This window comes from Cloeon dipterum, chromosome 1 (assembly GCF_949628265.1).
Source record: "Cloeon dipterum chromosome 1, ieCloDipt1.1, whole genome shotgun sequence".
In the NCBI taxonomy this organism is placed as follows: Eukaryota; Metazoa; Arthropoda; class Insecta; order Ephemeroptera; family Baetidae; genus Cloeon; species Cloeon dipterum.
In genome coordinates, this window is record NC_088786.1 from 9064155 (window position 1) to 9090534 (window position 26380).

At 38.5% G+C, this 26380-nt stretch overlaps 5 protein-coding genes and 1 non-coding gene across 7 annotated transcripts; 3 read left to right on the forward strand and 3 right to left on the reverse strand.

Annotated features, from left to right (window-relative positions):
- Positions 1 to 532: 532 nt before the first annotated feature.
- On the forward strand, positions 533 to 4939 carry Gr63a (Gustatory receptor 63a). Its single transcript, XM_065485165.1, has 10 exons — positions 533 to 1106; positions 1155 to 1277; positions 1342 to 1429; positions 1904 to 2031; positions 2088 to 2206; positions 2257 to 2415; positions 2525 to 2807; positions 3229 to 3300; positions 3404 to 3493; positions 3555 to 4939. The coding sequence occupies exons 1-10, from the start codon at positions 801 to 803 to the stop codon at positions 3696 to 3698; spliced, it is 1512 nt and encodes a 503-aa protein (XP_065341237.1). The 5' UTR covers positions 533 to 800; the 3' UTR covers positions 3699 to 4939.
- A 709-nt stretch (positions 4940 to 5648) lies between these two features.
- Positions 5649 to 5722, forward strand: TRNAT-AGU (transfer RNA threonine (anticodon AGU)). The gene has a single exon. It is a non-coding gene; the product is annotated as a tRNA-Thr (tRNA).
- Positions 5723 to 7593: 1871 nt separating this feature from the next.
- LOC135934320 (uncharacterized) lies at positions 7594 to 10042 on the forward strand. The gene is made up of 3 exons (XM_065475969.1): positions 7594 to 7942; positions 8331 to 9680; positions 9799 to 10042. Exons 1-3 carry the CDS (start codon positions 7916 to 7918, stop codon positions 9883 to 9885), a joined length of 1464 nt encoding a protein of 487 aa, XP_065332041.1. The 5' UTR covers positions 7594 to 7915; the 3' UTR covers positions 9886 to 10042.
- Positions 9883 to 12646, reverse strand: LOC135934322 (phospholipase A1-like). Of its 2 annotated transcripts, none has more exons than XM_065475972.1 (8): positions 12487 to 12646; positions 11648 to 11777; positions 11437 to 11582; positions 11122 to 11382; positions 10630 to 10737; positions 10491 to 10574; positions 10271 to 10439; positions 9883 to 10212 (listed from the first exon to the last, which is right to left on the reverse strand). In XM_065475972.1, exons 1-8 carry the CDS (start codon positions 12587 to 12589, stop codon positions 10107 to 10109), a joined length of 1107 nt encoding a protein of 368 aa, XP_065332044.1. In that variant the 5' UTR covers positions 12590 to 12646; the 3' UTR covers positions 9883 to 10106. The 2 variants fall into 2 exon arrangements, with proteins under 2 accessions (XP_065332044.1, XP_065332043.1); XM_065475971.1 differs by having other exon boundaries at positions 11648 to 11780.
- Positions 12647 to 13150: 504 nt separating this feature from the next.
- Positions 13151 to 16959, reverse strand: LOC135934321 (phospholipase A1 VesT1.02-like). Its single transcript, XM_065475970.1, has 7 exons — positions 16383 to 16959; positions 15959 to 16211; positions 15115 to 15266; positions 14796 to 15056; positions 13787 to 13978; positions 13439 to 13607; positions 13151 to 13382 (listed from the first exon to the last, which is right to left on the reverse strand). Exons 1-7 carry the CDS (start codon positions 16429 to 16431, stop codon positions 13319 to 13321), a joined length of 1140 nt encoding a protein of 379 aa, XP_065332042.1. The 5' UTR covers positions 16432 to 16959; the 3' UTR covers positions 13151 to 13318.
- Positions 16960 to 17097: 138 nt separating this feature from the next.
- On the reverse strand, positions 17098 to 26045 carry LOC135934853 (uncharacterized). Its single transcript, XM_065476851.1, has 14 exons — positions 25887 to 26045; positions 24676 to 24988; positions 24427 to 24616; positions 23594 to 23805; positions 23328 to 23527; positions 22561 to 22621; positions 22383 to 22498; positions 21246 to 21551; positions 19882 to 20020; positions 19241 to 19403; positions 18964 to 19172; positions 18380 to 18576; positions 18270 to 18324; positions 17098 to 17521 (listed from the first exon to the last, which is right to left on the reverse strand). Exons 1-14 carry the CDS (start codon positions 26028 to 26030, stop codon positions 17400 to 17402), a joined length of 2427 nt encoding a protein of 808 aa, XP_065332923.1. The 5' UTR covers positions 26031 to 26045; the 3' UTR covers positions 17098 to 17399.
- Between the last annotated feature and the right edge of the window lie 335 nt (positions 26046 to 26380).

Sequence of the window (26380 nt, forward strand, 5' to 3'; positions counted from 1 at the left end):
ATGGGACCATGAATTTTGAGTTAAATATTGTGGGCTTTTAATCGTTTTGGGACCATTAAATTAGCATGAATTTTGCAATTTTAAAAGCCTTGAACCATTCAAATCAAAATGCGAATAATGCTTATTAAAGCAAATAGTGCAAAAAATAGGAAAACAGCAGAATCTCGTAAAATCCAAAAATAAAAGATAAATAGAAATCTCTCATCTCTCATTAACCATTTTTTTTTAATTTTCTGAAAAGTTTTTGAAAATATGGAAAGTTGGCTTCATTGCAACCCAGTTATTTGTGTTTTTATTTATTTATTTATGTATTTATTGTATTCTCAAATGGAACAAATATTCTAAGGAAGAATTACAGTTTTTCTTAAAAACCTTAATAAAGCCACTTATTGCCTCAAGCACAAAGTGTATTACACTCCAAAAATGCCATATATTTTTTCAGATTTATTTCCTTTCATGATTTTCTCTATGACTTAAATACTGTCGTTCAATACCAACAGAGGCTGTGAATTTTTTGAAAATTATATGAAAATCGGCAAAATTTGTTTTCTACGGATTTTTGCTTTATTGATTGGCCTTTTAACATTTTGAACGGTTTCGAGAAACTAATAGTTATGGTTCATATTACTTAAAATTCAATGATGCGTGCTCATGTCGCTGAAACGCTCAGAAAAAAATGTTGTCCGTCTAAATTTTTAAACCGAGCAATAATTCATCAAAACAAGTTGTGCAATACGTCTTAGGCGCATCAATAAAAGTCATAAACCACCTCGACATTTGCGCCAAAATGGATATTAAGAATGTTCGATCGATGGCACTGTCAGAGGTTTACTAATGATAATGGCACGTTGCTCAATTCAGGAGGGTGGTGTCCCTTTAGTCGCCTGACGGCCAACTTTTGTCTATTCTTTGCTATTCACACCGTCAAAATGGACCTTCCACAGCACCGGAGCCGAGGAAATGTTGGCTTTTCGGAGCAGACCGACGCCTACTTGCGCAGAATTTTAATGGATCGCGTCTACGAAAATGATGACGTCCTCTTCACAAAAACTTTCAAACCACCAAAAGAAGGAGACAACATTTCTTCGGGACTTAAAGCGCCTCAAGTATGAAATTTTTTGTTGTTGCTGCTCATTTCAACTGTTTGTATTCAGGAAACTTTTTACAAGGACGACATTCCTTCCTTGACAGAAGCCAACCGACCCTTTTACACTTTGCTACGTGCGCTGGGTTGCGTACCATACAGCTTAAATGCCAGGGGCGACGTAAATGCGAACGTATAAATTCGTTAACTTGATTATCCAGACATTGCACCTACTAATTGGATCAACTTCATTGCAGAAACTGATCGTGGTCTACTCAATTGCTTTCTACAGCTTAATCGTGTACATCGTTTATCAGGAAGTTCCGGCTAGACTCAACTTTTCAGGTTTAATTTTTAAATTTTAGAATTGGCAGAAACCACTGTATGCTATTAGTTCGCCAGAAAAGATAGTTTAAATTAAATAGATAATAATTTAATGTTAACAAATTTTGGTTTAATTTAATTTTGTCAGTAGAATCACCAAAAATGTTTTATCTCCATATATTTTTGAGTTGTATTTTGGACTAATGACTATTTTAAAAGTTGGAATTGCTAACAAAAATAGTTGTTCTGAGGTAAAACAACTGAATATACAAGAAAAATGAGAATAAAGCGAAATTTATGAGTTAGGGATAAATAATATGTCATTAAATATATATTATATCTTATCTTTGCTCTAAACTTTGATTTTAAGGGCCTTCGTGTTTGTTCCAGTGTGAACAAACATAGCTCGAAAGAGAAAAATTAAGAATTCGTTAGAAATTTCAAATATTTTTATATTTTGGGTGACTTGTTGGTTTTGGTTTCCCATCCTTGCAGGCCTGGACACAGCGGTCGACAATGCGAGGACGCTTTTTAGCTACGCAAAAGTCGCTCTCGTCCCATTTATCATCTGGCTCCCGTTTCGTCGTGTCAGCAAGTTTTTCAAAGCAACTTTTAAGTTTCACGTAATTTATTTGTTCTAATTTTTTCCTTATTGCTCAATTTTCATGAAATTATTTAGTCCAATTATTATCGAATGACGGGCGAAGTAATTGTTCTGGAGTGGGAAAAAATTACACCATACATAGCGGTTGGAATTCCAGTTTTCAGTGCGTGCATTGCTCTGTATTCGTACCTGAGGTAATTATATTACGATTCACAAGCAGATTAAATACAATAATACATTTTAGCTTGCATCATGTCATTCGCATGAATATTCTGACTGGCTTCCTCATCTGGTCGACCTATACCGTGACTATAGGCATGGATTTTATGTGGTGCACACCGCTCATGGTTTTGGGCAAAACGGCTGAGGTTCTCATCACCACCCTGAAAAAAAAATTTGCCACGTATGCCTTAATTTAATTTTATATTATATTTGCTTTAAAAATCTTTTGATTTGCTGACAAGAGTACAATTTGTTCCTTTAAACACTTTAAATTTCTAATTTTATCTCAGCGTGGAAAAAGACTCGGCAATGCAGGAATATCTGGTGCGCGAATACCGCGCCCTGTGGCTTGACCTTTCGAAGGCACTGCAGTGCAACAACGACGTCAGCACCATGACCTTCACTTACCACGCCCTCCACGTGTTTCTGATGCTCACGATGAATCTGTACGGCCTGCTGAATGGACTGCGACTGCCCTGGTCAACCGATCAAAATTTGAGACTCATCGGCACAATCGTGTACTTAGTGGAGCTTTGGTTGATGGCCAATGCAGCCCACTACTGCACCACCAAGGTGAAAACTGCTTGTCAATATTTATAAATGCTACTTGGAATTTTGTTTCTTGCAAAAAAACAATAAAATACAAGAAAATTTTCAACACCAAAATATTAAAAAAATGGCTACGTACACTATAAGAGTCTCTTCTTTATTGTCATATACTTTTGAGTTATAATTCCAATTTTATAATGGAATTTTGGAATATATACTTTTCAGATGTTACATGGAAAATTAAATTTTTCAAGATTAAAAAATGTCTTAATCCATCTTGAGATTAAATTTTACTGTTCATCCTTTTTATTTTTCTAAATTCTGAGTATATATTACAATACAAAATCCTTTTGTGGCTTTTATAGTAACGTCGACGTTTTCAAAACCAAGTGAAGTATCAGTTTACAAAAAATAATGTTAGAAATTTAACACCTGGTTATTCCAGTTTGAAGACATCCAGTGGGATCCGTTCTTCCTAATCCCGTCCATTGACACTCCGGAGGCAGTGCGACGAGAGGTTGGAAAGTCTTTCTTTAACTAATTGCGTCCCCTAGTTGGCTCGTTAATATTAAATTACCGAGTGACGAGAAACCAATACATTATAATGTTTTCACTTTCAGATGTCCACTTTTTTGGACGTGGCCGTGGCCGCGCCGCATGTCGTTGACATCGGCGGCTTCGTCTGCATCAATCGCAGTTGGCTGACCAATGTAATATAACGCCGCGCCCACGTCCGACTAAATTTTCGAACCTGCTTTATCTTTTTTGCAGATGCTGGGCAATTTGCTGAGCAGTCTGATCATCTTGCTTCAGTTCAGGGTGCAGCAGAGCGACGAACCAGCTGTTACGACGACAACCGCTGGACAAGTCGATAACACGACGGCTTCGACCGTTGCACCTAGTGCATCGAATTAATAAGAGAGAAAGTTGCCGAATTGATGATTCCAGTTTTAAATCAAAAAGCTAATACCCTAGGCTGGGTTAAATTACTTTCACATCAGGCACTTAATTTAACATTTTTTTTGCCAGTTGGGTTGGGGCTTGAATACGGTATTTTCTATAATATTTTCGCGCCGGAGCTGGTTACATATCATGTGCTTTTCAGAAAGATATATATACAGGGTCACTTTTCATAACAAGTTCGGCCTCCTAAATATGAATGTAATTTTGGCTGAACTTTAAATTATCTTTTTAAAATACTTTTTAGAGTAAGAATCACTAATATCCCCTGATTTAAAAAATAGTGTTAAAAGGGGCCAGTAAACTTTTGTTTGGGTTCCAAACGAGTTTAAAGCGGATCTGTATGGATTAATTACTGCTTATTTGTTTGTTGAAAATTGGTGAATGTCCACTCAATACGTTTTTATTCAATATTCGTTACTTCCTATCCTTTTTTTCTAGTTTTTGACTTAATAAAGTTTAGCGTCAGTTCAAAAGAAATATTGAACATCTTTTTCAAGCACAAACTGGTGTGGAAACATTTTTTTACCTCCAATATCGGTGTTTGCGAAATTTTAACATTTTTGAAATGGATATTTCGACCCTCCGAAGTATGATTTAGGTTTTTTTTGAAAATCATCTTATGTGCCAATTTGTTCTTCATACATATTAACATAAAAAAATTAGGCAAAACTCGCTGTTTATAATCCCAGCCCACTACTGACGTGACTTTTTTTATTGACATTTTTTCTAGCATGATATGACGACTTTTGTATGGGATTAAAAACCGGACATGAATAACCAGCATTCCATCAAGGATTAATAAAACACACGAGAATACATAAATCAGATCATGTTTCAGCTCTCTCTCTCTCTCTCTCTCTCTCTCTCTCTCTCTCTCTCTCTCTCTCTCTCTCTCTCTCTCTCTCTCTCTCTCTCTCTCTCTCTCTCTCTCTCTCTCTCTCTCTCTCTCTCTCTCTCTCTCTCTCTCTCTCTCTCTCTCTCTCACACACACACGCACGACTTAATGAACAGTGTCGTCGCATAAATCTTATTATGCTAATTTATTGCCAGCGATTTATTTTTTTTGTTGAAAACGCATTTTGACGCAGAAGCAAGAAAATAAGGTGTTACCATTGCCAATAGTCTCCGTTTCATTACTTCTCTGTTAATATGCCGAAAACTGGTTTCCAAAAATAAAAGTGAAATCTTGTCTGTCTCCTGAGTCTATTTATAGCCCTCCTCGGATGTTTATAAAAAAACTGTCGCCCTTTTAAACGTGAAAGTGAATATACGGTCGAGTTTAATAAAGTGTAAATTTGAGCTCGTCTCACCAGGTGTTTAATGTAATTACTGTTATGACGAAAAGCACTTAATAAGTATGATGTAGAGCTCATAAATATCAAAAATTAATATTATCGCGTGCTGACTTCATTTAAGTCCGCAGTTTATTATATCTTTAACGAGCCAATATATATCGCGTTTAAAATCAAAGCAATCAATTTTGATCAATATTACAGCTTACTTAACCAAATGGCAGGCTTAAACTGCTTTACAAAACGTGCGCATCATCTTTGAAGTTTTTTTCTGCAATTACCAGTACGCACTCTCAGACGCTTGGTTGTGGACCCCACGCGCAGTCACGTCCGCACCGAAATAACATCGATATACGTATTCGACTGAGCTAATTCATTTAGCACCGGCCGCAGTGCTGAAACGTGGATTGACCTCAATTCGGCGACACGGTGCCTCCTGCTGCGCGTTTTCAACGCCACAATATTGAACCAAAACGTAGACCACTGGCACCGATAATGGCCCGATTGGTGCTTTGTGGTATCAATTTTCTTATCTCGAGGCACCCTTTGCCCCTGATGTTTGACAATGATTTTGAGAACAAATTTAGCGCAGTTTTCTATGTGTTACAACGGCGCCGTGGCTTAGTTGGTTAAAGCGCCTGTCTAGTAAACAGGAGATCGTGAGTTCGAATCTCGCCGGTGCCTGGTCAATTGACCTTTTTAGTTCAAATTGTGAGATTGAGTTTTTGGAACGTGATTTTTTGACAGCGAGGGTGATAATAACGTTATTGAATTTAATTTAAAATAAATGGTGGCGAAATTCTAATAAGCTAACACTCGTATTTGGGGTGTAGGGAAGGGGCTGCTATAATAATTTTTAGAATTTCACCAATGTGCCCTATTAAATATCCTTTATTTTATCCACTTTTTTACCAAAAGTATAGAATTAGTCAAATTATCGAAATTATGTCTAGAAAATTTTACTAATTTAAATAGATTTAAATTTCAGGCGGTGCAAAAGTCAATTTTTATAATGATATTATGTAAAAAGAAACTGGCAAGTTTATGCAAATTCCTCGTAGTTGAATTTTCAAATAATCAGAAAAAAATGTTGAATAAACACATTGCCTAATGAAGAAAATTATCCAGTAAATTAATTAAAAGTAATAAATTTCTTGATATTTTTAACAAGCGATGCAAAAGTTAACATTAGAGGTCTCACAATCAGCCCCTCTCGCTGCGCTAGTTGGCAAATTTTGGGTTAAGTGCGGTAAAATGCCAGCCGACACGTGACTTTAGCTAATCTTAGTCACGCCAGCCGCAGGTCAAAATGTTGAAAACTCAAAAACTGCCACATAACAATTTGACTCCAGCCCGAAGAGCCTATGAGCTTAATTAATCTCACTTTTTAAAGTTTTTCAGCCGCACCAGTTGCTAAGCCACCGGCAACAATTCTTAGCCACTGCCGCCGAGCCAGAATTTGGCTGCAGCTGATTCGACAAAAGCCGCCACCTAACACTACGTGGCTGAAACTCCCCCTCTATATTGTTTCAGTTATAAAGCTAAAAAAAGTATAAATTTTTACCAAAAAGCGAGCATATATTGAGATAAATGTTCTACAAAAGTGCATATCAAATGGTCTCTTAAGCACTAATTCAGGAAAATCTGCATTATAAAAGGTTCAGATTTTTTATATATTCAGAAAAAAAATCTCCAAGACGTTGTGTTCGTTTTGGTTCTACTTAATCAATTTTCTGCAGTCTGTGATGCCCACACTCTTATCTTATTATCATCTATGCTTGAAGTTAAATCCAACCGTTTTCAACTCCTTTATATAGTAAAAATAAAAGACTAAACTTTTAAGAACTCGGACTGATTGATTTCTAGTGCAAAAAGGACTTCTGTGAAAGCGATAAGGAATTCCTCGCAAACTGTCGTTTTTACTGTTTACGAGACTGAACTTGTTTAATCCACTGTTTTGCACTCTCACCAAAACAAATACTCGCATTTGGAGTAAGTGCAAGTACATGGTGAGGCTTGGCTTGTTAACCCTAATATGTAAACGTGTTTAATGCCCTACGCATGGAGAGTGCCGTAAATCAATCAACACAGCGATAAGTTCATCGATACGGCGCATAATTAACTCGAGAAAGCCAATGATCTATGCGTTTGAATGGAATACTTCTTTCGGAAAATATATTAGCCACTTACGGCAGACCGCAGTAGAGGATATTTTCTTCATGGTCCACTCGCTCCGCACGCTTATTGTGGGAGACATTTGCATACTAAAACTAGCAAGAAAGTCTTATTGATTCGTATGATTTACACATTAAGATAGATATTTCACACCTCGAATAAAATAAATGACGACCAGGATGCACAAAATGTGGTGCACGCAACCTAATTAATAATCATCACAAGACTAACAAGTGATATGGAAGTTTCAAACGGTCACGATTGTTGAGAGTAATCCTCAAATGCAAACAGGTTCCGCACTTTTGCGCGACAGCTTATAAAAACCTTTATTTACTTGAGCCTCTTATAAGGCTGATCGGAATAAAAAAGAAATTGCGATCGCGTAAGCGAGCGTCTGCGATTGGCTAGATTTTAGTGCCCATTCCGTGCTCTTCGGCCCTCCCAATATTTGCTTACTCATTTGACCAGAGTAATTTTGGGGATCAGAGAAGAAAGTGTTGCGTCGTTTATTATTCAAGCAGGGCTACTCTACTTGTTTTCCAATGGCTGTTCCACGTTTAGTCCATTTCCAGCTTGCGAAGGTGGGGTCGTGGGAGATCAAATCTCACTAACCACCAGACGAGCCACCACTTCCATGAGCTCATATAAATAGGAAGGAATCGCTTGATAATTCACTTGCACTTTACCCAAGTAGCCGACAACATGGAGCAACGGCGCAACAACATTAAGGTTAGACAAACAGCTTTTCTATCGATTCTGAGTACTTTCTTCGTCTTTTCATTTTTTCAGTATTCAAATCAAGTAGCTCAAATTACAAATTATTATTTCAGTCATAATAATTCTAAGAGCGTTGCTATTTAACATGGCAATTTGAATTATTTATTGAGTACATCTTTATGAATGAACTTTAAGATCTTTTAACTCATATTTGTCTGATACTTGAGAATCCTGAATTCAAGGTTGGATGATATCTCCGATAACTTCAAATTTGCTTTGAAAGTCAATAATCAGGAGAACAATAATAATAATATAGCATCGATTTTTTAATATACTGGTAATGTACTGGTATTCATAAACTAAAAAAATGAGAGGAATAACCATTTTTTAATATTTCCAGGTGACATTCGCTCTCCTTTTCCTCTTCATCTCACCAAGCTGGTCATTTTTCCTTCCCTTCAACACCGAACCTGCTGCCAGGATTATCGTGCGAAAGCAACACCTCCTGCAGTATCCCAGTAGCAGGAGGTACGTCCTGACGCAAAACCTGCAGCATGACCAGTTCCTCGGGTTTTCTCCTTCTTTGAAATCCCAGGGAGGATTCATCCCTTACTACTCCACTAATGGACAAGTCGTTTTGAACGAGGTCCAACCTGCGGCTCTTCCCGCCGCTCTCCCTGCCTTCCCGGCTGCTCCTGCACTTCCGACTCTTCCCGCCGCTCCTGCATTGCCGGCTCTGCCTGTCCTCCCAGTCGTCACCGAGGCCCCCACCACCCTGCCACCGCCACCACCAACGACGACCGCTGCTCCGGTCACCACCGCCGCCCCCACAACAACCCCTGAGCCAACTACCACCACTGCTGCTCCCCCACCACCGGCTCCCGAGACTCCTGCCCCTGAAATTCCAGCTCCCGCTCCTCCGGCACCTGAAGTTCCCGTCGCCGCTCCAGCGCCTGTTGCTGTTGCCGCTCCTGCTCCTCAGATCGTGACCATCCAGCCCAGCCAGGGCTTCCCTCAGGGCATCATCGCCGTCCAGCCCATCATCACTCATGGTGGCTTCCTGAATTTGGGCTCCCACGGACAGGCTGCTGCGTTCCCCGCTCAGGGACTGGCCAACAACGCCGCTCTGAGCTTCCTGCAGTCTCTCCTCGGACAGCACCTGCCGGCTGCTGCGCCCGCTGCTCCTGCCCCCGCTGAGCCCGAAGCTCCTGCTGCCCCCGAACCCGTAGCTACCGAAGCCCCCGTCATGGTGATCGTGACCGAGGCCCCCACTACCACCGCCGCCCCGACGACTCCTGCCCCGCCCGTTCCCGCGCCTGCTCCCGCTCGCCCTGAGATTACGTTTGTCGTCATTCCGGCTCCCCAGCCTGCCCCCGTGGCTCCCGCTTACTTGCCTCCCGCGAACCAAGCCCCGGCTCCTGCACAAACCATTCCCCAGGGACTCTTCCCGCAGGGATGGAACTTCGGCCAGAATGCCGGACAGCCTTCCGTGTCCGACAATGATAAATTCCTGATCAATGTTCCCGAGTTCAACCAGCCGAAATCCGAAGCCACCCCCGGCGATGATGGTGCCGAGAGCAATTACAAAGTGGTCGTCAACCACAACTCAGGAGCCGATGCTTCCATCAGATCGTCTTTCTCGAGCTTCAGACCCCATCACATCAAGAGCGCGCAACCTGCCGCTGTCCACAATTATGTATATGGCCAGAAATTCCAGCACGAGCAGCCGTTGGTCGGAAGTCAAGCCACCGTAAGTTGATATACATTTTAGTAAATTTATGCAAACTGCTCGGCATGCCTGTTATGCATGCTGCGTTCAGCGCAAGGCAAGAGTCAAAATTAACGCACAATTTTATTTTTATTTCCAGGGTCCTGCTGGCCACTATGATTTTGGATACGCCTCCAACAACCATTACGTCGCGCAGGGCAGGAAATACAGAAGAGAGAGCAGCTAAATGAGATTCGTTTTTATTCTGAAATTGCTCATTCATCAACCAAAGCTCAATTTTCTGCAGCCAAACAGTTAACATCATTGTAAATAATGCCCATATTGTGCCACATTAAAACCTCATAGCCTTACGTTTTACATCAATAAAAAGGAAATTAAAATAATCGAGATTTTAGTTAAATTTAAACCCTGATGAAAATTATATCAAATATTTCAACTTTAAATGAATTAACCAGTCACGTTTCTCGGCAAATAGTTCCTCCCATAAACATGATCGCGGCCCAAGGCGTAAGGTGGCTGTGACCCCGAATCCAGGAAGAATTGTCCATGTTTCCTAAAATAAACATTGAATGTATTATCAAGTATTTGCGGAGAAAGTTTCGGCGAATTACCTCGGTTCAGCGAACTCGCCCATCAAGGCTATGCTGTCGGTTGACCAGTCGCAAAGACCTGCTCGATAAGCGATCCAGCTTCTACATTCTTTTCCCCAAAAGCCACTCTCACTGTCAATCGATTCCGCATAAATGATAGGCGCTCTGGCGTGCGAACAGCTCGCCGTGTCTACTGAATTAAATCAAAATTTACTGCTGTCAATTAGGTAACGATTCGAACCATAAACTTCTGGTCCCGCGCATCCAGGTTGAACCGTGCCTCCGTTGACGTAAAAGTCTACGTGACCATTGGGCCCGAGTTTGCCTGCAATCAATTTCAACGTTGATGTATAAAACTGTTATCTCTTTTGCACGCAGACCTTTATTTCCGGCGTTTGTGTGGATAACGTCAACGAAGTGCGCGTCGCTTCTGTCCAAGACGGTGTCTCTGCTGAGAGTCGCAAAAAGTGGCATAGCTGGATCAAGTCCTAAAATAATTAATGTCACAGTGATTTAATTAGAATTTGACTAGAGGTTTACATGTAATTATCATCTCTGACTTGAACTGTCGTCAATCATATATTAAATTTTATACAAAATGATACACCAATTTCTTAAAATTTAAAATAATGTGGAAACTGAAGATATTAGTTTTGAAGCCTATAAAGCATATGACAGTCGTACAAATGGTTTTCAATTAGTAAAAATCGTGAATATAATCCAGGGCATTTTTATAAATTAATTTTTATAATATTCAAATTTAGAATTTTACTGTGTGATTTAAATATTTATTTGAACAAGCTGCATTTTTTTGCCTACTGATTTACAAAACCAGAAATTAAATCTTGAACAATTGAAGGAACTTATATTACCTGTGATTCTCCTCAGTTTTCCAACTTTGTTGTTTCGGAGATACTTTGCCACTTGGCCAGTCACCTGGGCACCAAGGCTGAATCCAATCAAGTGAATTGATTTGAACGGCACATTGTAGTTTTTCACCAGCACCTCGATCAAATGAGCCGTGCATTTTCCCGCAGCCTCAACGTTTGAAGTAGCTTGAATGTAGCAGGGTGACTGGGCCAGTTTTCCCCAGTCGACGGTAATAACATTGTACTCGCCGTGCTTCAGCAAAGCTGTCGAATCGACAATAGATTAAGCAATATTTTATTTATATTCTTTTGACTCACCGGGTCTGATTTCCGGATTTGGTGCATAGTCTTTGTTGCCGGTGTACCCGTGGATTAGAAACTTGAATGGCGTATCTTTTGCGAAAGGTGCTTTTCTCAAATTATAGTCGTCAAGAGTTAATTCATATGGATCTTCGGGATTTTCTCTTTAAAAAAGTCGAATTAAATGAAAAATTAATACTGTGTTTAGTGCGAATTACGTAAAACAAACCTGGTGTACAAATAAAATGAAATGTTTTCATTTGGGCACTCCAAATCTGTGACAAAACAATCTCTCAAGTCTCTATTTTCAAGGAAATTCTCAGTATCGTCTTCAGGGAAGTTTTCCACATTTTCCCCATCTGCTGGTGAAGAGAATTAAAAAATAAGTTTATTAGCCTCTCCAGATAGCATTAATAAAACCGCTAAATACGATTCGATAAAACGTGTCCACCAGACGTTTTTCTCGGTAATCCATTGATAAGCTAATGGAATTCTGTTGTTATCAACCGTGTCTTTTACTTCCCTTTTTTGTGTAAGCAATAGCTGTCACTGATTATAAACATACACATCATTCAACATAACAAACGAGCCATAAGCATGTGCAATTGAACAGCTAGGTGTCAGTTTTGCGAAACTGAATGTTGTTTGAAGAGTTGTTTATTGACCTGTAAGATCTGATATCTGTAACTGCATGCTAGCTACTTATTTATATATTGTTGTTTATTCTTGCTAGAGTTCTTAAGGAATTTTTTCCTAAAATTTCAAGCTTGAAATTATTATTTTCAAATAGTTAAACGGGAAGAGTTTCTTCATGAAAATTATTCTACCGATCAAGTTTTTAATCCATAACTTCCTATAGAGAAAAAATGGGAATTTCTCCTTCATTTTAATATTAAAATTAATAAAATGGTACCTTCCATAATGTATTTCTCTGAAAGGTGTGAAACATAATATGTTAAAAATTCAGTATACGAGTATAACTCACAATATGATCTCGAAATGTCACTTTCGCGAGACAGCTTACAACAACTGTAGAAACACACAACAAAAAATAAATCGTTTCCTTACCCAAGTGCTGGGGTATTGCGTGTATTCGACTCGATATGAAGACGAAGGCAAGGATCACAGAAGACACCGTCCTCAGATAAGAGTAATTTACTGCCGTAGCCATTGAGATATACCGAGTAATTGCCTCGGAGACCGCCAGAGAAACAATAAATAATATAAAGCTTTGGCACCCACCCACAATACATTTTATATTTTTCCTCCACTCTCACTCAACTGCACGATTTCGAGCGACAATTAGTAAAATTATCAGCAACCTCATTCTTCCGAGCGAAAATGGTAGACATGCTCAGAATTATTAATCGAATAAAACTTTCAAGCATGACCTACAATTAATTTCGCTCTTTGTGTTTCTATTTGCAATTAATTAGTGTCAACTCGAGTAATAATTTTATCTTTTAATTATACATGCCTAATCATATTGGATCATATTTGGATAAAATATTCCAAATTTTTAGCTCCTCGCATCTTTATATATCGATCTGTAAAAATGCTCTCAAGGTCAAGGTCCTTTAATTTCAGTTAATTTCTTGAAATGACGATTATAGCTGAACGTTTTTTATATTAATACGTTCAAGCAATCTAGTTTTTTAGGGAAAATTTCTTAATTGATTGACACGAAGCAATTTTTATCTTTTCAAAGTTTGGAAACTAGAATGAAATTAGGTTTGGTGAATGATAAGATTATAGATTTATTACAAAACATTTTTATATAAAAATCAATCAAAAATATGTGTGTGCAGAATGATTCACCTACTATACTTTGTACATTTTCATTCTTTAAAATCTAAAAATGCATTTGAATCAAATTAAATAAAAAATACTGCATGAATATTCATTCGTCTGCCATTTGATACGGCTCCTTAGCGTGCGTTCTCAAGAAGAAGTTGCCGGTCATGCTGAAAAGCAATCAAATCAGAATTGGAAGCGAAAATAACAGCAAACAGAAATTCACCTCTCAGAGCGGTCCGGCAGCTCATGGCTGCCCATAAAGATGCTGGATGATTCGGGACAGTTTTCTAGTTCATAGGCGTGCCATGACATGCAAGACTCGGCTTTGAAGCCATTATCAGTCAAGAGTGCTTCTGCGAAGTAGTAGTAGGCCCTCCTGTGACTGCACACAGCTGAAAATACAAATTAAATATTAGAAAGGGAACAAATTACAATGACAAAATTTGCTTGGATGTGTATTAAAGTGTTTCTGCGTGGAACAAATTTCTTTCTGACCAACTTTACATGACTGATTGACTCTCTTTTTTTAATTATTTGTGACCGATTTGTCCTCTAGGCTATTTTTAATTACCGACAAAATCCATGAAGCAGCCAGGCTGAGGCCACGAGCCACCGTTTGGGAAGAAATCAACCTTTCCAATAGGGTCTAAGTAGCCCAAATATCCTCCAGAGGTGTGCACAACCTCAACATAATCAGCATCTGTCACGTCCAGTCTTTCGTCTAGTGGAGATCCACCGTAGAGAACGCTAGCTGGGTCCAGACCTGAAATCAAATGTAGCCAAATTATTTGTTCTGCCAATTGATGCAAAATGATGGAACAAAAATTGTGAATTTAAGATAAGTTAATACTTATTATGTTGCATTTTTTGCTCTTTTTTTGCTCCGAGGACCGGGAAGTTTTTTTTGCTCTTTTTATCCCTGTCCTCTCGGACCGGGCCCACTGAAGGGCCAGTTTAACGCTTAAAATTAATTTTACTTAGATTTCATCATTTACCAATGACTATATTTATTGTATTTTAAAAAGTTTACACAGTAAAATTAGAACGATTTAATTTCAACCATTTTTTAAACGATGTAACTTAATATAACCATGACAAACTTTGCCAGTAACATGATTTTGTACTCTAAAAATTTGGCAACATCTAAAATTGTTAGAAAATTTACTCTTTTTAAATAGATTTTGTATGTACAAATTTATATATTTATAAATGTATAAATTTATATAATAACAGAACATTTAAATTAATATATAAATAACTTTTATTTTTATAAAATTATTTTTTTTATTTTAATATAATTTATATTTTTAGTTAAATGATGTAATTTAAATATAAATATGGTTGTATAAAACTTTTAACACAAAAATTAAATTGTTTTTGATAAATAAATAATTTGGCTAGGCTCAGTTTGTGTTCAATTAAATCATTAACATTTGTTGACTTATTTTATCTACTTAATGGAATTATAGGTTTGACTCATTATACTAACAATATTAAGATATCAATAATTAATGAAATGCTGAAGAATGGAAAATGAAATTTTGTCTGGATTGCATGTGTCTATAAAATGAAGCCCTTACCTGTGATCCTGGGCAACTTCTGGCCGGTGAGCGACGCAATTTTGGCTCCAGCAATGCCAGCTACGTGGGAGCCAAGGCTGAATCCAACTATATGAAAATCACGGACGTTCGCGTTGCTCGAGTTGACCAGATGCTCAATGAGATACGCAACCCGCCTGCCGACGTAGCGCGTGTTGCCGACGGCAGCCTTGTACCAGGGGGTTCCCGCCAACTGCGACCAGTCGACCAGAAACACGTTCGCGTCTTCCTTGGTGAGAAAGGCTGCATATACAAAGGAAAAATTAAATCTTTTGGACAGGGGAGAGAGAAATTGTTATACCCTCTTTCAAAATAGGATACATAAGGGATGTTTGGACACCATCGCCGAAGCCGTGGATTAGGAACTTTGTCGGCCGACTCGATTTAAAGAATTTAAAGGATGGCTTGCACGATTTTTTGAAGTATGCTCGCTCTGGCTCATCAGGATTGTCTCTAGAATAAAATCAAATTTCATTAAGAAATTCATCTGATCCGAGAATTGAAAATGAAAAAATATATGCACAAGTTTGAAGTATTCATTTATAGAATTTAATCTTTGTGAATTTTTACACGGGAAATTAAATTTAATAACAGAACACAACAAGCAAGTTTTTTGTCATATTTCACCCATACCCGCCCATTACTAAATCATTCCGTGTAAAGCAAGAAAATGTTACAACTTGTTTACAAGAAATTTTCCGAAAATAATTGCTAAAGGGGAGAGCGGTAGAAATTTTTAATTCTAGCAAATAAAGTTAAATTTAGCCACTCTCATCTTCTTGAAGCTATAGTTTAATTTCACATATAAAATCGTTAATGATAACAATGTACAATGCATTTAGACAGTTTTTCAGCTTGTCTCAATGTTGCTCATATTCAAATAATTAGACGAAAACGATTCAAAGTTTTGAAATATTTAGAAAGTTGTACGTTTAGTCAGCTAGCATAAATCTCCTCTTGTATTATTTAAATTGAGTGCTGAGTCAAACACGTCCTCTTTTTTTGAGTGTGATCAAATCATGAATAAATTTACTCCGTAACATGCCTCAAATATAATTGAAGCTGTGTGAGCTTTCTAAATATTTCGATAATAAGTTCCGGGCCAACATCACGGAAAATTTACTGGTCCCTTTTTGGTCTTGTACCTGCTATACAAGAAAAATTCAACGTCGGTGGGCCTCATGTATCTCAAGGCATCGTCCATCGCCGGAGGCGGCGACAGAACGGCCAGGTGGACCTCTCCGTTGGCGCCAGGCATCAGCATCCACTCAACTCCTTCACCAGGACTCGCCTGTATCGTGGAAATTGCTTCCTCGACCTCATTGTCCGTCTCATCTTCCTCCGCTCCGGCAGGTTCTAGCACCGGCGGAATTATTTCAATCCCTGGCCGCGCAAAAACTACGAAAATTCAAAATAAAAAAGTAAATAAATAAAAATATTAACACGTGGCTATGCTGAAGGTGTGTTCGATAAATTCTATATAATTATTTCTAAACCACTGATATTAATTTTAATGGCTAGAAATTGTAGAGCAAGGTGAAGGGCAAGTTCAGCAAAAATTTGGCTTACCTTGCACCGCGAAGTGGACGAGGAGGGCAGCTGGCAAAAGGTGGTGCATGCTGGCCGCGCACTGTCGCCTCAACAGAGATGGACTGGCGCGGGTGTGAGTTGCTTCCGCGATTTATGTCACTGTTGTCCTTACTTTTATCATAATTATGCACGCGATTGCCGATCCACATTAAAATAACAGGATCCGCATGAAAAGCAAAGCGCGACTGCCCGCACAGCCTTTGCGACTCCAAGTGCGTGAGGAAAATAAATTTCAACTTTTTGGGACAAGGTTGTTGATTTTGATAAAAATCAGGTAAATTCAACACCATTATTACTGCATTTGTTATCAAACGGAGCGACGCGTCTACAATATTTGCGCGGCGTTTCTCGACGTGTGGCTGACACAATGTTTGTTTTATGTCTGACAACTCTTCTCGTGCAGTGTCAGGAAGAACATCGTTTGATTCACGGCTCTCATTGCTGCCGATAAGCGGCTCAATTATATCTGACTATGAAGGATTGGATGTGGCGTTTCCGCGCTTCCCGCGCCGACATTATCACCGCCGCGATGAAGGAGCGTTGACCATTTAAGCCGCAGATAGCACACGGCTAGTTACAATAAATATCTCCGTTTGAATTATTTATGGCAGCCGCAGTGAATAATACGGCTGATATTCAAAACGGGTCGGTTTCCGGAATTTCAAATTGCGTTTAAAATTTTCAACACGTGGCATTTGGCTTTCTGAACAATTTGTATATTTATTTTAAAGCTCTGATAAAACGTCGTTTACGATTGAAAATCCCTGACAGATATATAAACTCAATAAATTACAAATGTAACAGGCTCCTTAAACTTATAAATTAATTATCTACAGGCGTAAATATTCACAGCTTGTTGTTCTTTGCTTGACGCACGCACTCACAATTAAATTGTAAAACCATGGTTCCCAAGTTTGGTGTAATCCACTGATTTTTATCAGCACGCAATTGTTTTAAGTCTCTCACTTGTTGTGTCCGAGATTTTGAGCAGCCTCCTCATCTGACGCACTGGCAAGAGTCGCGCATGTTCCGCTTCACCCAGTCCAAGTACCTGGACACTCGGGTGTACACACCCGGATACCCTGGCCGTCCACATCCTACTCCCCAGGACACGATTCCTGAAGACAAATACCAATTAGTGTTGGATCAGATAACTGCTTAATTGGGAAAGAATTACGCGTTTAGTATTTTCAACCATCTTTCCGTAGTTTATTGCTGTATTACATACAAAATATTTAAATGAGCGCAAACTGTGGAATTTCAGGTAATTTAAACAAAAGTCAAAATCGATTTTGCTCGATTAAAACAACCTTTTATTCTGAGATACCAACTAAATAATTTCAACTGCCCAAATATTAAATAAAATGCAAATTAGAATTAGGAAAGCACTAATTATTAATAAGACAAGTAAGGTTAGAAAATAACTGAGCATAATTAATTAAAACTTATTTGACATAAAAATAAAAACTATAATTTTGCTGTCATTTAATTAAAAATTACGTGCAATATCTGCATTAAGCAATCTTTTTTTACAAAATATTAAGCTAAAACGCGCAGATATCGGATTAATTTTACATTTAGCTAACAGACAGCACCGCCGTCATTTGAATCCAGTCCTGTTTTATGCACCACTGAGCGTGAAAAGATTAAATTTTAATTAATATAAATAACGAAAGAAACCATTCAAAGTCCTTATACTATATTATGATGACTTTTTTTTAAGTAATAACAAAAATTCGTCTTATTTAGATTACTATATAGACAATAAAACTAGACCTGAAGTCAACGTGGAAGTGTCCAAAGCCTGCCAATAAACCATCACCATCGCACCGACAGTTAAATTAAAAGTCAAAAAGAATAGCTCACCTTGGACCTCGTATTTCGCTCCGTTTTGCACTAGCAATGGACCACCACTGTCTCCCTGTAGACGGTAATAATTAATATAAAGCTTATCAGCTGGAACGCAGCAATTTTACCTGGCACGAGTCTTTGTTGGTGGAGCCAGCACAGAGCATGTAGGAGCTGATTCTTGTGGGCCGGTACTGCATCTTGCGGCATTCGGTCAGTGATAGAATGGGCACCTCAACTTCCATCACGTGTGAGGGGATGCTTCCGCCCTCTGAAGTGCGGCCCCAGCCCACGACTGTGCCAGTTTTTGCAGGCGGATCGGCAACTATATAAATATAAAAAGCATATGTCCAGCAGAAAAATCTAACAAATTTTTTAAAATTAAATAAATCATTTTCTTCTGTTTAAAAATATTTCAGTTTGAAACCAATAACATTTTAAGGCTTGATACATGTTAGTGGAAGATTGTCTCACGAGAAAATCATGTTTATTTTATATTCAGCTTGTTTTTTTTAGCTCGAAATTAGCATTCAAATGAAAAATTGGAGGCTTCGTCAAGAAACACTTACTTTCCCTTCAACATTTAATATCAGCATTTCACATAATAACGCAGTGCTCAATGTCTCTTTTGCCTCGTTTCTCTGCTTCATTTTTTGAGGACTCTCGCGATAACCCGTTATCAACCACATTGCCGAGAAAGTGTGTGTCGTACCTGAAGAGGGGAGGCAGACAGGTCGCACCTGTTTGCTGAAGGTGACGGGTCGGCGCAGCTTGAGGAGGGCAATGTCGTGGTTGTAGTTGGTGCCGTCGAAGTTCTTGTGCCTGATAATGGCGGAGACCGCACGCATCACGGCTGGAGCCTCAGAAGTGGAGAACTGGTCATGGTCGCCGAGCACCACCTTGAACTTGGACCGCTTCAACCTGAGAAAGAAATCAAAATTTTTTGTATTATATTTTTAAAATGTGTAATTTGGGTTGATTTGGCTTGCCTTCTGACGCAGTGGGCGGCGGTTAGGACGTAGTCCGAGTTCAGGAGCGAGCCGCCGCAGTGGTACTGGCCGTCGTAGACGAGTCTCGCCACCCAGGGATAGCGGTGGATTCCGGTGATCTGACCCCCGACTATCCGCGTTTCTTGATTGATCACTCCGCAATCTACAAATTAGGTTGAATTTTCTCATGACAGAGAGTAAAATCCAGGATTTAATTTTTTTTAAAGGATTTTTAAATGAAGCTTTTTTCCAAATTTACTCGCAAGAGAATTTATATATTTAATACTACAACAGCATGACATTTTTAAGATTATCAACAACAAAAATTATAAAAATTATTCTTTCATCTGCAATTTTAAAATTTTATGTAAGCCTTTAATTTAGTTTAATTTCGCTTTAGTTAACAGATATTTAGAATTTCAACATATATCCGAATGGTTAGAATTAATTAATTCTTTAGATCAATTCAAAATTTAGTTTTGATGAATATAATTAATTACATTTTTGGGTCACAGGTCAAATCAAAAGTGTCCTTTTCGCTTTGTGCCCTTTTTATCATTTTGTTTCCAAAACAAATACAGCAAAAGTAATGTTGCAATAGTTGATCCAGTTAGTTATATATAGAATTCGAAATGACTTACTGCAAGTGCAGTTTCTAAACAAGTCAGTTTCCTCCTCCTCGTCATCATCGTCTTCGTCGACTACGGCGTTAGCGACCGAGGCAGCGTTGGTAAAAAGGCTCAAGAAGTCGTTGAAAAACAGTCTCCCTGACCTATTCACCTGAAATGGAAAATTGCAGCACGCGTTAGTCACCAAAATTGGTGCGTATATCTTTTTCTCTTTCGGTTTCTCAGCCTTACAAGCTCGAGACGAAATAATTATAGGAAGACTTAATTGTACGCACGCAGCAGTGCTAAAAAGTGTGCCCAACCAAAATTTCTCCTCGCAGGTTAAGGCGGATACGTCTCTTTAAAGGTTTTTCCTCTGCTAGTCGATGTAGGTTTGAATAAAATTTCACTCTCTAATAACTTGTGCTTTCAACAAGCCGACGGCGCAAGCAGAGTTATGCATCATTTGGTATTGGTTACAATACACGAGGTTTTGCAAAATGACAACGAAAAATGCGGCCACAGAAACTGTATATTTTTCTTCTTCTCGTTTTATTTACGTTTTGCTTTGACGCGCTTCTCGCAAGTGTTTGCTTATTTTCCACGCAAGATTTTGCGCTCAGTGGGCATGAAAACATTGAGGTCACTGCGGTGCGATTGGCATAATAAATAAACGAGAGGTTCGATAGCATTTCACTTTGAAAATCGTCATAAAACGAAACGAGAATGTGTGTACCCAAGCTATTCATTTACAGCAGGCAGAAAGAAAGAAAGAAACCTGACGGCTAATTTGCTGCGCATTGTTTTCTCCCTCGTAAATAATTTGATTTGATCTACTTTTGCGTTGATGATACGGTATGTGCTTTGGAGCGATGCAATTCCATTTATCATACTCACAATCAAAAACGATGCACTCGAACAGGTGAACGCAATTATCTTCTAATTGCATCTGGTTAAATTAATGGGTACGAGATGATTTTAATCCACTCTCGTTGCATTCGTGCATCGCCAGTGGCTAGATGGAAAGGCTAAATTTTATATTGAGTGCTCTCTCTCGAGAGAGAAAAATGCATGGTGATTACAATTTTATAGCACTTTAAACTCATAAAAGTGTTTTGGCTAAATTGTTTTACAATTTTTAAGGTGCTAAACTAATCTCAATTTTACACATAACTCTGGAATTTATGGTGACCATTTTAAATTTACAAAACTAATTAAATAGTATAAAATTAAAAACGCGTTAAATATTAATTAATGCAATTAAGATTTCAGTTTTCTGCCAAGCGTGAAATATAAAGGTGGTTTGATTTGATATATATTCTAACCAATATTTTTTAAATGTGAAAATTTACAATCTGCAGATATTTTTTCCTTTGCTACCGATATCCCATTCCTACCTTATTATCTTGTGACTTGACGGAGTGTCGGCCGGCGATGAAGAGCGATTTGTCGCCGCTCCGCCAGTTTTCATTGACTAGTCCAGTGAGCACCAAGTCCTGTTGCACCATAAACGTAAGCACAAACACAAGCACGCACAGGAGGCAAAAGGTGTTGCTCTGCTTTGGAGCCATTTCTCGACGAATGCTGCCTCGTGGTGAGTTCCATGCATAAATAATAATTTCTACTTTCTTCTGGCAGCGCGCAGAGGAGGGAAGCAAACGGAGCCCAGGCGAGCGGAGTGCCGACTGACTGCGCGAAACCAACTCTCACTCGCACTCTCAATATTCTTTCTCTCTCTCCTGATCTCTTCTTCTCTCCGCGTGCATCCAGCTCATTAGCATCAGCTGGCTGACCAATGAGGGGAGAATTTTATATGGGTCACAATATCATGTTGCAGATTTCCTCATTTGCCATCGCTAAGGTATTAATCATCCCTAATGATTTCCCGTTCGAGCAATAAACGGATTAGCCGGCTTTCTCTGCTAATTCTCCGTGTTCTAGGAATTTTTCGACCGCGTAATCGGCGAATTTGGCTGTCACAGCCGCAGCAGCTGCGGTACCGCGAGGCGAAATGCTCTCTGTCCTTGGCAGTAGAAAGCATTGACCTTGTTCCCTCATTATTACCTCGACCAAGAGCAGGCCTCGCGAGCTCACGCTTTATTGTTTCTCACATTCTCTGCGCGGTGCGAAATCACCCAGATCTGCAGCAGCCGTTTAAATAACGTGTGTCGTGTCTATAAAGCAGGACTGTGAAATCGAGTGGAAACAATTACGCAACCCGCCTGACAAAGCCGACCGCTCATCATGAGCTAATCAGAAATGCGTGTGCTTTGTGCCTCGATCGAAGGTAAAAGTGGGCCCGACAATGAGTGTGGTTACCAGACGCAAGTCGATTGTATTCTCATAATTGGCTGCTTGCCCAACAAACGCATTCAAAGGTGCAAATTTGCCTAAGCTGCGGCATTTCTCTTTCTTTGACACACACAGCTGGTGCGCGTGTGTGTTTGCAAATGATGTAGGACACAGCTCGATAGACAAAAATTCCCACTGCGTCGGCTTTATTTATTTCTTTCATTATTTTATTATTTCGTTCATGTACACATACAGGTGTTGGACATTTTAGACTTCAGCCAGCCCATGTACTGGGAAACTCTTGTGTAAATGCCAGGATAGCCTTCGCGGCCGCAGCCAATGCCCCAAGAAACGACGCCTGTGAAACGAGAGCAGATCGGAATCAATCTATTTTATGAATAGTAATTCACGCGAGCTTACCGTGAACTTCGTGCTTCCCAGTCTGCGAGTTTTGCACGATAAGTGGGCCGCCGCTGTCACCCTAAAATCAAATCATGAAAGTTCAGTTCATGTCTATAGACATAATGTATTATATCCTCGAGATGCAATATTTAAAATAAGATTGTTTAATAGCACCAGTCTAGGTTATACTACATATTACAGCAACTTTAAAACTTATCGTACGTTCCATTTTGGTAAAATTAATTTAAGCACCAGCTGATAGTTTGTCTGGATTGGCTGGACTTGAAATTTTATCAGATAAACATATTTTTCAAAAGAAAAATAGGAATAACATATTAATTTCAAATTTGAATCAAATGCTTAAAATGGGTACACTGAAAAATTAGTTTTTTTAGACTTAAAATGTTAGGTCATCCATTATATTCTTAAACCTTTTTAGAAACATGTGTGAACATTGCAATAAAAAAAGTCCAAAATAGACTAAATCCGAATTTTGAGTCAAACCCAAACTGTAGATAAATGTTTGCTTTGATTTTAAATTTTGATTCCTTCTCAGGTTATTAATATTTTCGCTCTGGAAATATTTAAATCATTACAACCCTAGTTCCCCCCCCCCAACTTAACGAAAAACTCTACATGTATGTCTAGCAAAGTGATGCAAAAAATTTTATTTTATTTCAATTGAGGTTCCCCCCCCCCAAAAAAAATAAAATCATGCACCCAGAAGACATTTTGTTATGAACGAAAGCTGACGCTGCATAAATTTCAATTGAATATAATTTCACCTGGCAAGAGTCCTTATTGACATCACCAGCGCACAGCATGTCATCAGTGATCCTGGAGGGCCTGAGCTTCATGCTCCTGCACTGCTGCTGCGACAAAATCGGGATCTCGACCTTCAGAATCTTTCCGGAGCCCTTGCCCTTCTCGACCACCCTGCCCCATCCGGCGATCTGGCCGCTTCTCGCGGGTGGGTCTTTCATTGCTATGGACGTGACTCTTTGTTGACACTTTCTCCGGCGACGTGTGTTAATAATTGTCAATCACTTACCCGAGCCTGGCAAACACGCCGCCCTCACGCCGACGCTGAATTTGACGGGTTTGCTCAGCTTCAACAGAGCAATGTCGTTCGTGTAGTTGTCCCCGTTGTACCTTTCGTGGATGGTAACTGCTGACACCGCACTCATGAGGGTATGGATCGTTTCCCGGGTCGTTGTTTGGTCGTGGTCGCCAATCACAACTTGGACTTGCTCTTTCCTACGGCTGGATAGCGAATTCCAAATGAGTATAAGCGAGGCCGTTTCCTCAAAATTTGCTATTTGTTCTCCCTCAAAACAATTAACGATTAGATTTTAAACCTTTTTTGCTTAACTCTTTAAAATTTCCTTTTCGTTAAAACCATTTTAAGTGCATTAATTCAAGTTTGCTATGAAATCTTTCTAACTTTGGTAACATTCCATATTTGCTTTTGCCTCTCATAATTTTAACATTTCATTTCATGACAATGAGACACGCATAGGTCAAAGCTTCATCCTTCGATTGGAACTTTTTACGTTAGCTTTTTTATACGTGTCAATAATTGTATGATATCATCACTTTCTCGTAGATTTAAAAAAAACACTAAAAATAAATTAAACTATGGAATGCATTATTTTGCGACAACGTGAAGGAAAAATTAGCATCAATTATTGATGTCGTCACAATTTGCTTTTTGTATAGCTGCTTTCTTCGTTAATTTTTTAAATGGTAAGAGAATTCCTCCTTCCAGAAAATCAGATTTTTTATCAGTACTTTCCTGTGGTTTGATTTAAAATTAAAAAAACCAAAGCCCAAAATTTAATTTCAATTTTTCCTCAACGCCCATGTATTTTAGGCAAAGCTTACCTAACCACGCAGTGAGCAGCAGTCAGTACATATTCGTTGTTTATCAGAGCACCACCGCAAAAAGTGTGACCTTGCACTGCCATCCTAACAACCCACGGAAATTCGTGTAGCCGTGCTTCCTTCCCGCCGATGATGGGTTGCGGTCCCAGAGTATCTGCAGCCTTAAAAGCGTCGTGCTTCACACCGCATTCTGCAATTGAAGTTCAGTGAAATTTTATTTCTGCTTCCTTTTTTTACTGGTTAACGTACCGCAGGAACACTGCGGCTTTTTAACTGGAAAGATCGGCTTTGAGTCTGGCTTCGAGATCGGTTTCCAATTATTGATGAGAATGGAATTTTGGTTTGGCCTGCTGTCCACTGACAGTGAGGTGAATGGTTTTTTGGTTGTTTTCTTGTTGAACCAGCTCGCCAAAAGTTGGGTGGGTTTTTTGGTGGCCGGCCGCAAGATCGGTTTTGATGTGACAATGCTGTTGTAGCTATAGTAGCGACCCGGAAAGGGCACGTTGTTTCTTGCGTGCCAATCCCTTGAGTGGACCAATTGGTTGTCGGAACGCTCAGGTTGCTAGAGAAATAATTTTGAGTTAAATATTGACTCTAACAAGGAGGTTTGAAGAGCATGATTTCGAGAACGCTATAGGTTTCTTATGCAAAAATATAATTTTGCATCAAGTAAAATTTAATAAATTAACATTAAAATATATTATTGATGGAAGCCCGAAATGTTGGCGTTGTCAATTTTTCTGAATACAACTTTAGAATTTTTTAGTTTTTTTTAATGAATATTAACCTTCTAACTTATTTAAAAAAAATAAATAAAAAATAAACCTTATTCGATTAATTGTATTATTATTTCACTTTTTTAATCAACAAATTATTATGTATCCATTCAGTTTTTAGTTTTGTTATTATATACCTTTTGTATTTTATGATATTTAACATATAGGATTTTAATAATTTATTGTATAAAAAATTTCCAAACTTTAACTTTAGAATTCTTTCAGTGCAAAATAGTTGGTGATCTTTGTTATGCAACAACTTTTCAAATTTTGTATATCACTAGAAAATGTATTCATTCCATTTCAGACTCAAAATTATCAAAAAAGGCTACTTTAATTTTAATTATCACCTTCCTCTTTCTTCTTGTTAATTAAATGTTTAAGAATTTCTATTTAGGAAAATATGAATAATATGAACATATTGAAAAATCCTCCACAGCTTTAAAAAAAACTGCTCAATATATGAATTTTTATGGTATTACACTGATTTCTAAACGCGTTATTTAAAAACAGTTCTGGACTATGAAAAGTATATGGTTAAAACTTTAACGATCCCCTGACGTTTTAAAGCCCAAAAAACAGTCCCTATATAGTGAAGAAGTTTTGGAGTTTTTAATTCCCCTTTTTAAAATGTAAAAATGTGAAAAATCTAGAATTTAAAAAAAATGGTGAAAATTTTCATACCTCAATGCCATGATCTGTGATGATTCCAGGTTGATGGTCTTTAAAGTACCTAGTTCCAATACTGGATGGACTGAAAATTCTCAGTCCCGAGCTTAGGTTGAGGCAAGCGAAAAGAAAACCGTACTTAAATAGTGATAGATGCATTTTTATCAGCTCCTAAAGTGAAAATGCAAACAATTTTCCACGCGATGCCGCTTTTATTCTGTTAGCCACACTCTTCCCGGATTTCAAACCACAAATAAACAGTCACAGTTAGAGTTTAAAACAATATAATTTGTGCCACGTCACTTGACCACTCCAGGGAAATAACCCAGAGTGCCCTGAATAGATACAATGAAAACGTCTTATTCGCACTGTTTTAATGCAATCTGGGTCGCAATTTTCTGGAAAACCCCGGTGTAATTCAAAGAAAGAAACAACTCTAGTTTCGCATATAAAATTTTATTAAAATTTTTTAGTTATAAATTAAATAATATCATTCTATGACTCTTTCA

What these genes read in the sequence shown, in the direction of transcription:
- Gr63a (XM_065485165.1), top strand. Translation starts at nt 801, where the DNA reads ATGTTCGATCGATGGCACTGTCAGAGGTTTACTAATGATAATGGCACG. An exon ending in GCTCTGTATTCGTACCTGAG is followed by an intron (nt 2,207 to 2,256) that starts GTAATTATATTA and finishes AATACATTTTAG; the next exon opens with CTTGCATCATGTCATTCGCA. An exon ending in CCCACTACTGCACCACCAAG is followed by an intron (nt 2,808 to 3,228) that starts GTGAAAACTGCT and finishes TGGTTATTCCAG; the next exon opens with TTTGAAGACATCCAGTGGGA.
- LOC135934320 (XM_065475969.1), top strand. Translation starts at nt 7,916, where the DNA reads ATGGAGCAACGGCGCAACAACATTAAG. An exon ending in AACGGCGCAACAACATTAAG is followed by an intron (nt 7,943 to 8,330) that starts GTTAGACAAACA and finishes TAATATTTCCAG; the next exon opens with GTGACATTCGCTCTCCTTTT. An exon ending in TGGTCGGAAGTCAAGCCACC is followed by an intron (nt 9,681 to 9,798) that starts GTAAGTTGATAT and finishes TTTTATTTCCAG; the next exon opens with GGTCCTGCTGGCCACTATGA.
- LOC135934322 (XM_065475971.1), bottom strand. Translation starts at nt 12,589, where the DNA reads ATGGCTACGGCAGTAAATTACTCTTATCTGAGGACGGTGTCTTCTGTG. An exon ending in TCATTTTATTTGTACACCAG is followed by an intron (nt 11,583 to 11,647) that starts GTTTGTTTTACG and finishes ACTTTTTTAAAG; the next exon opens with AGAAAATCCCGAAGATCCAT. An exon ending in CGCGGGACCAGAAGTTTATG is followed by an intron (nt 10,440 to 10,490) that starts GTTCGAATCGTT and finishes TTAATTCAGTAG; the next exon opens with ACACGGCGAGCTGTTCGCAC.
- LOC135934321 (XM_065475970.1), bottom strand. Translation starts at nt 16,431, where the DNA reads ATGCACCACCTTTTGCCAGCTGCCCTCCTCGTCCACTTCGCGGTGCAA. An exon ending in CGTCCACTTCGCGGTGCAAG is followed by an intron (nt 16,212 to 16,382) that starts GTAAGCCAAATT and finishes GAATTTTCGTAG; the next exon opens with TTTTTGCGCGGCCAGGGATT. An exon ending in GAAGTTGCCCAGGATCACAG is followed by an intron (nt 13,979 to 14,795) that starts GTAAGGGCTTCA and finishes ATTTGATTTCAG; the next exon opens with GTCTGGACCCAGCTAGCGTT.
- LOC135934853 (XM_065476851.1), bottom strand. Translation starts at nt 26,030, where the DNA reads ATGCATCTATCACTATTTAAGTACGGTTTTCTTTTCGCTTGCCTCAAC. An exon ending in TCACAGATCATGGCATTGAG is followed by an intron (nt 24,989 to 25,886) that starts GTATGAAAATTT and finishes TTATTTCTCTAG; the next exon opens with CAACCTGAGCGTTCCGACAA. An exon ending in TCAAGTCACAAGATAATAAG is followed by an intron (nt 20,021 to 21,245) that starts GTAGGAATGGGA and finishes TTTCCATTTCAG; the next exon opens with GTGAATAGGTCAGGGAGACT.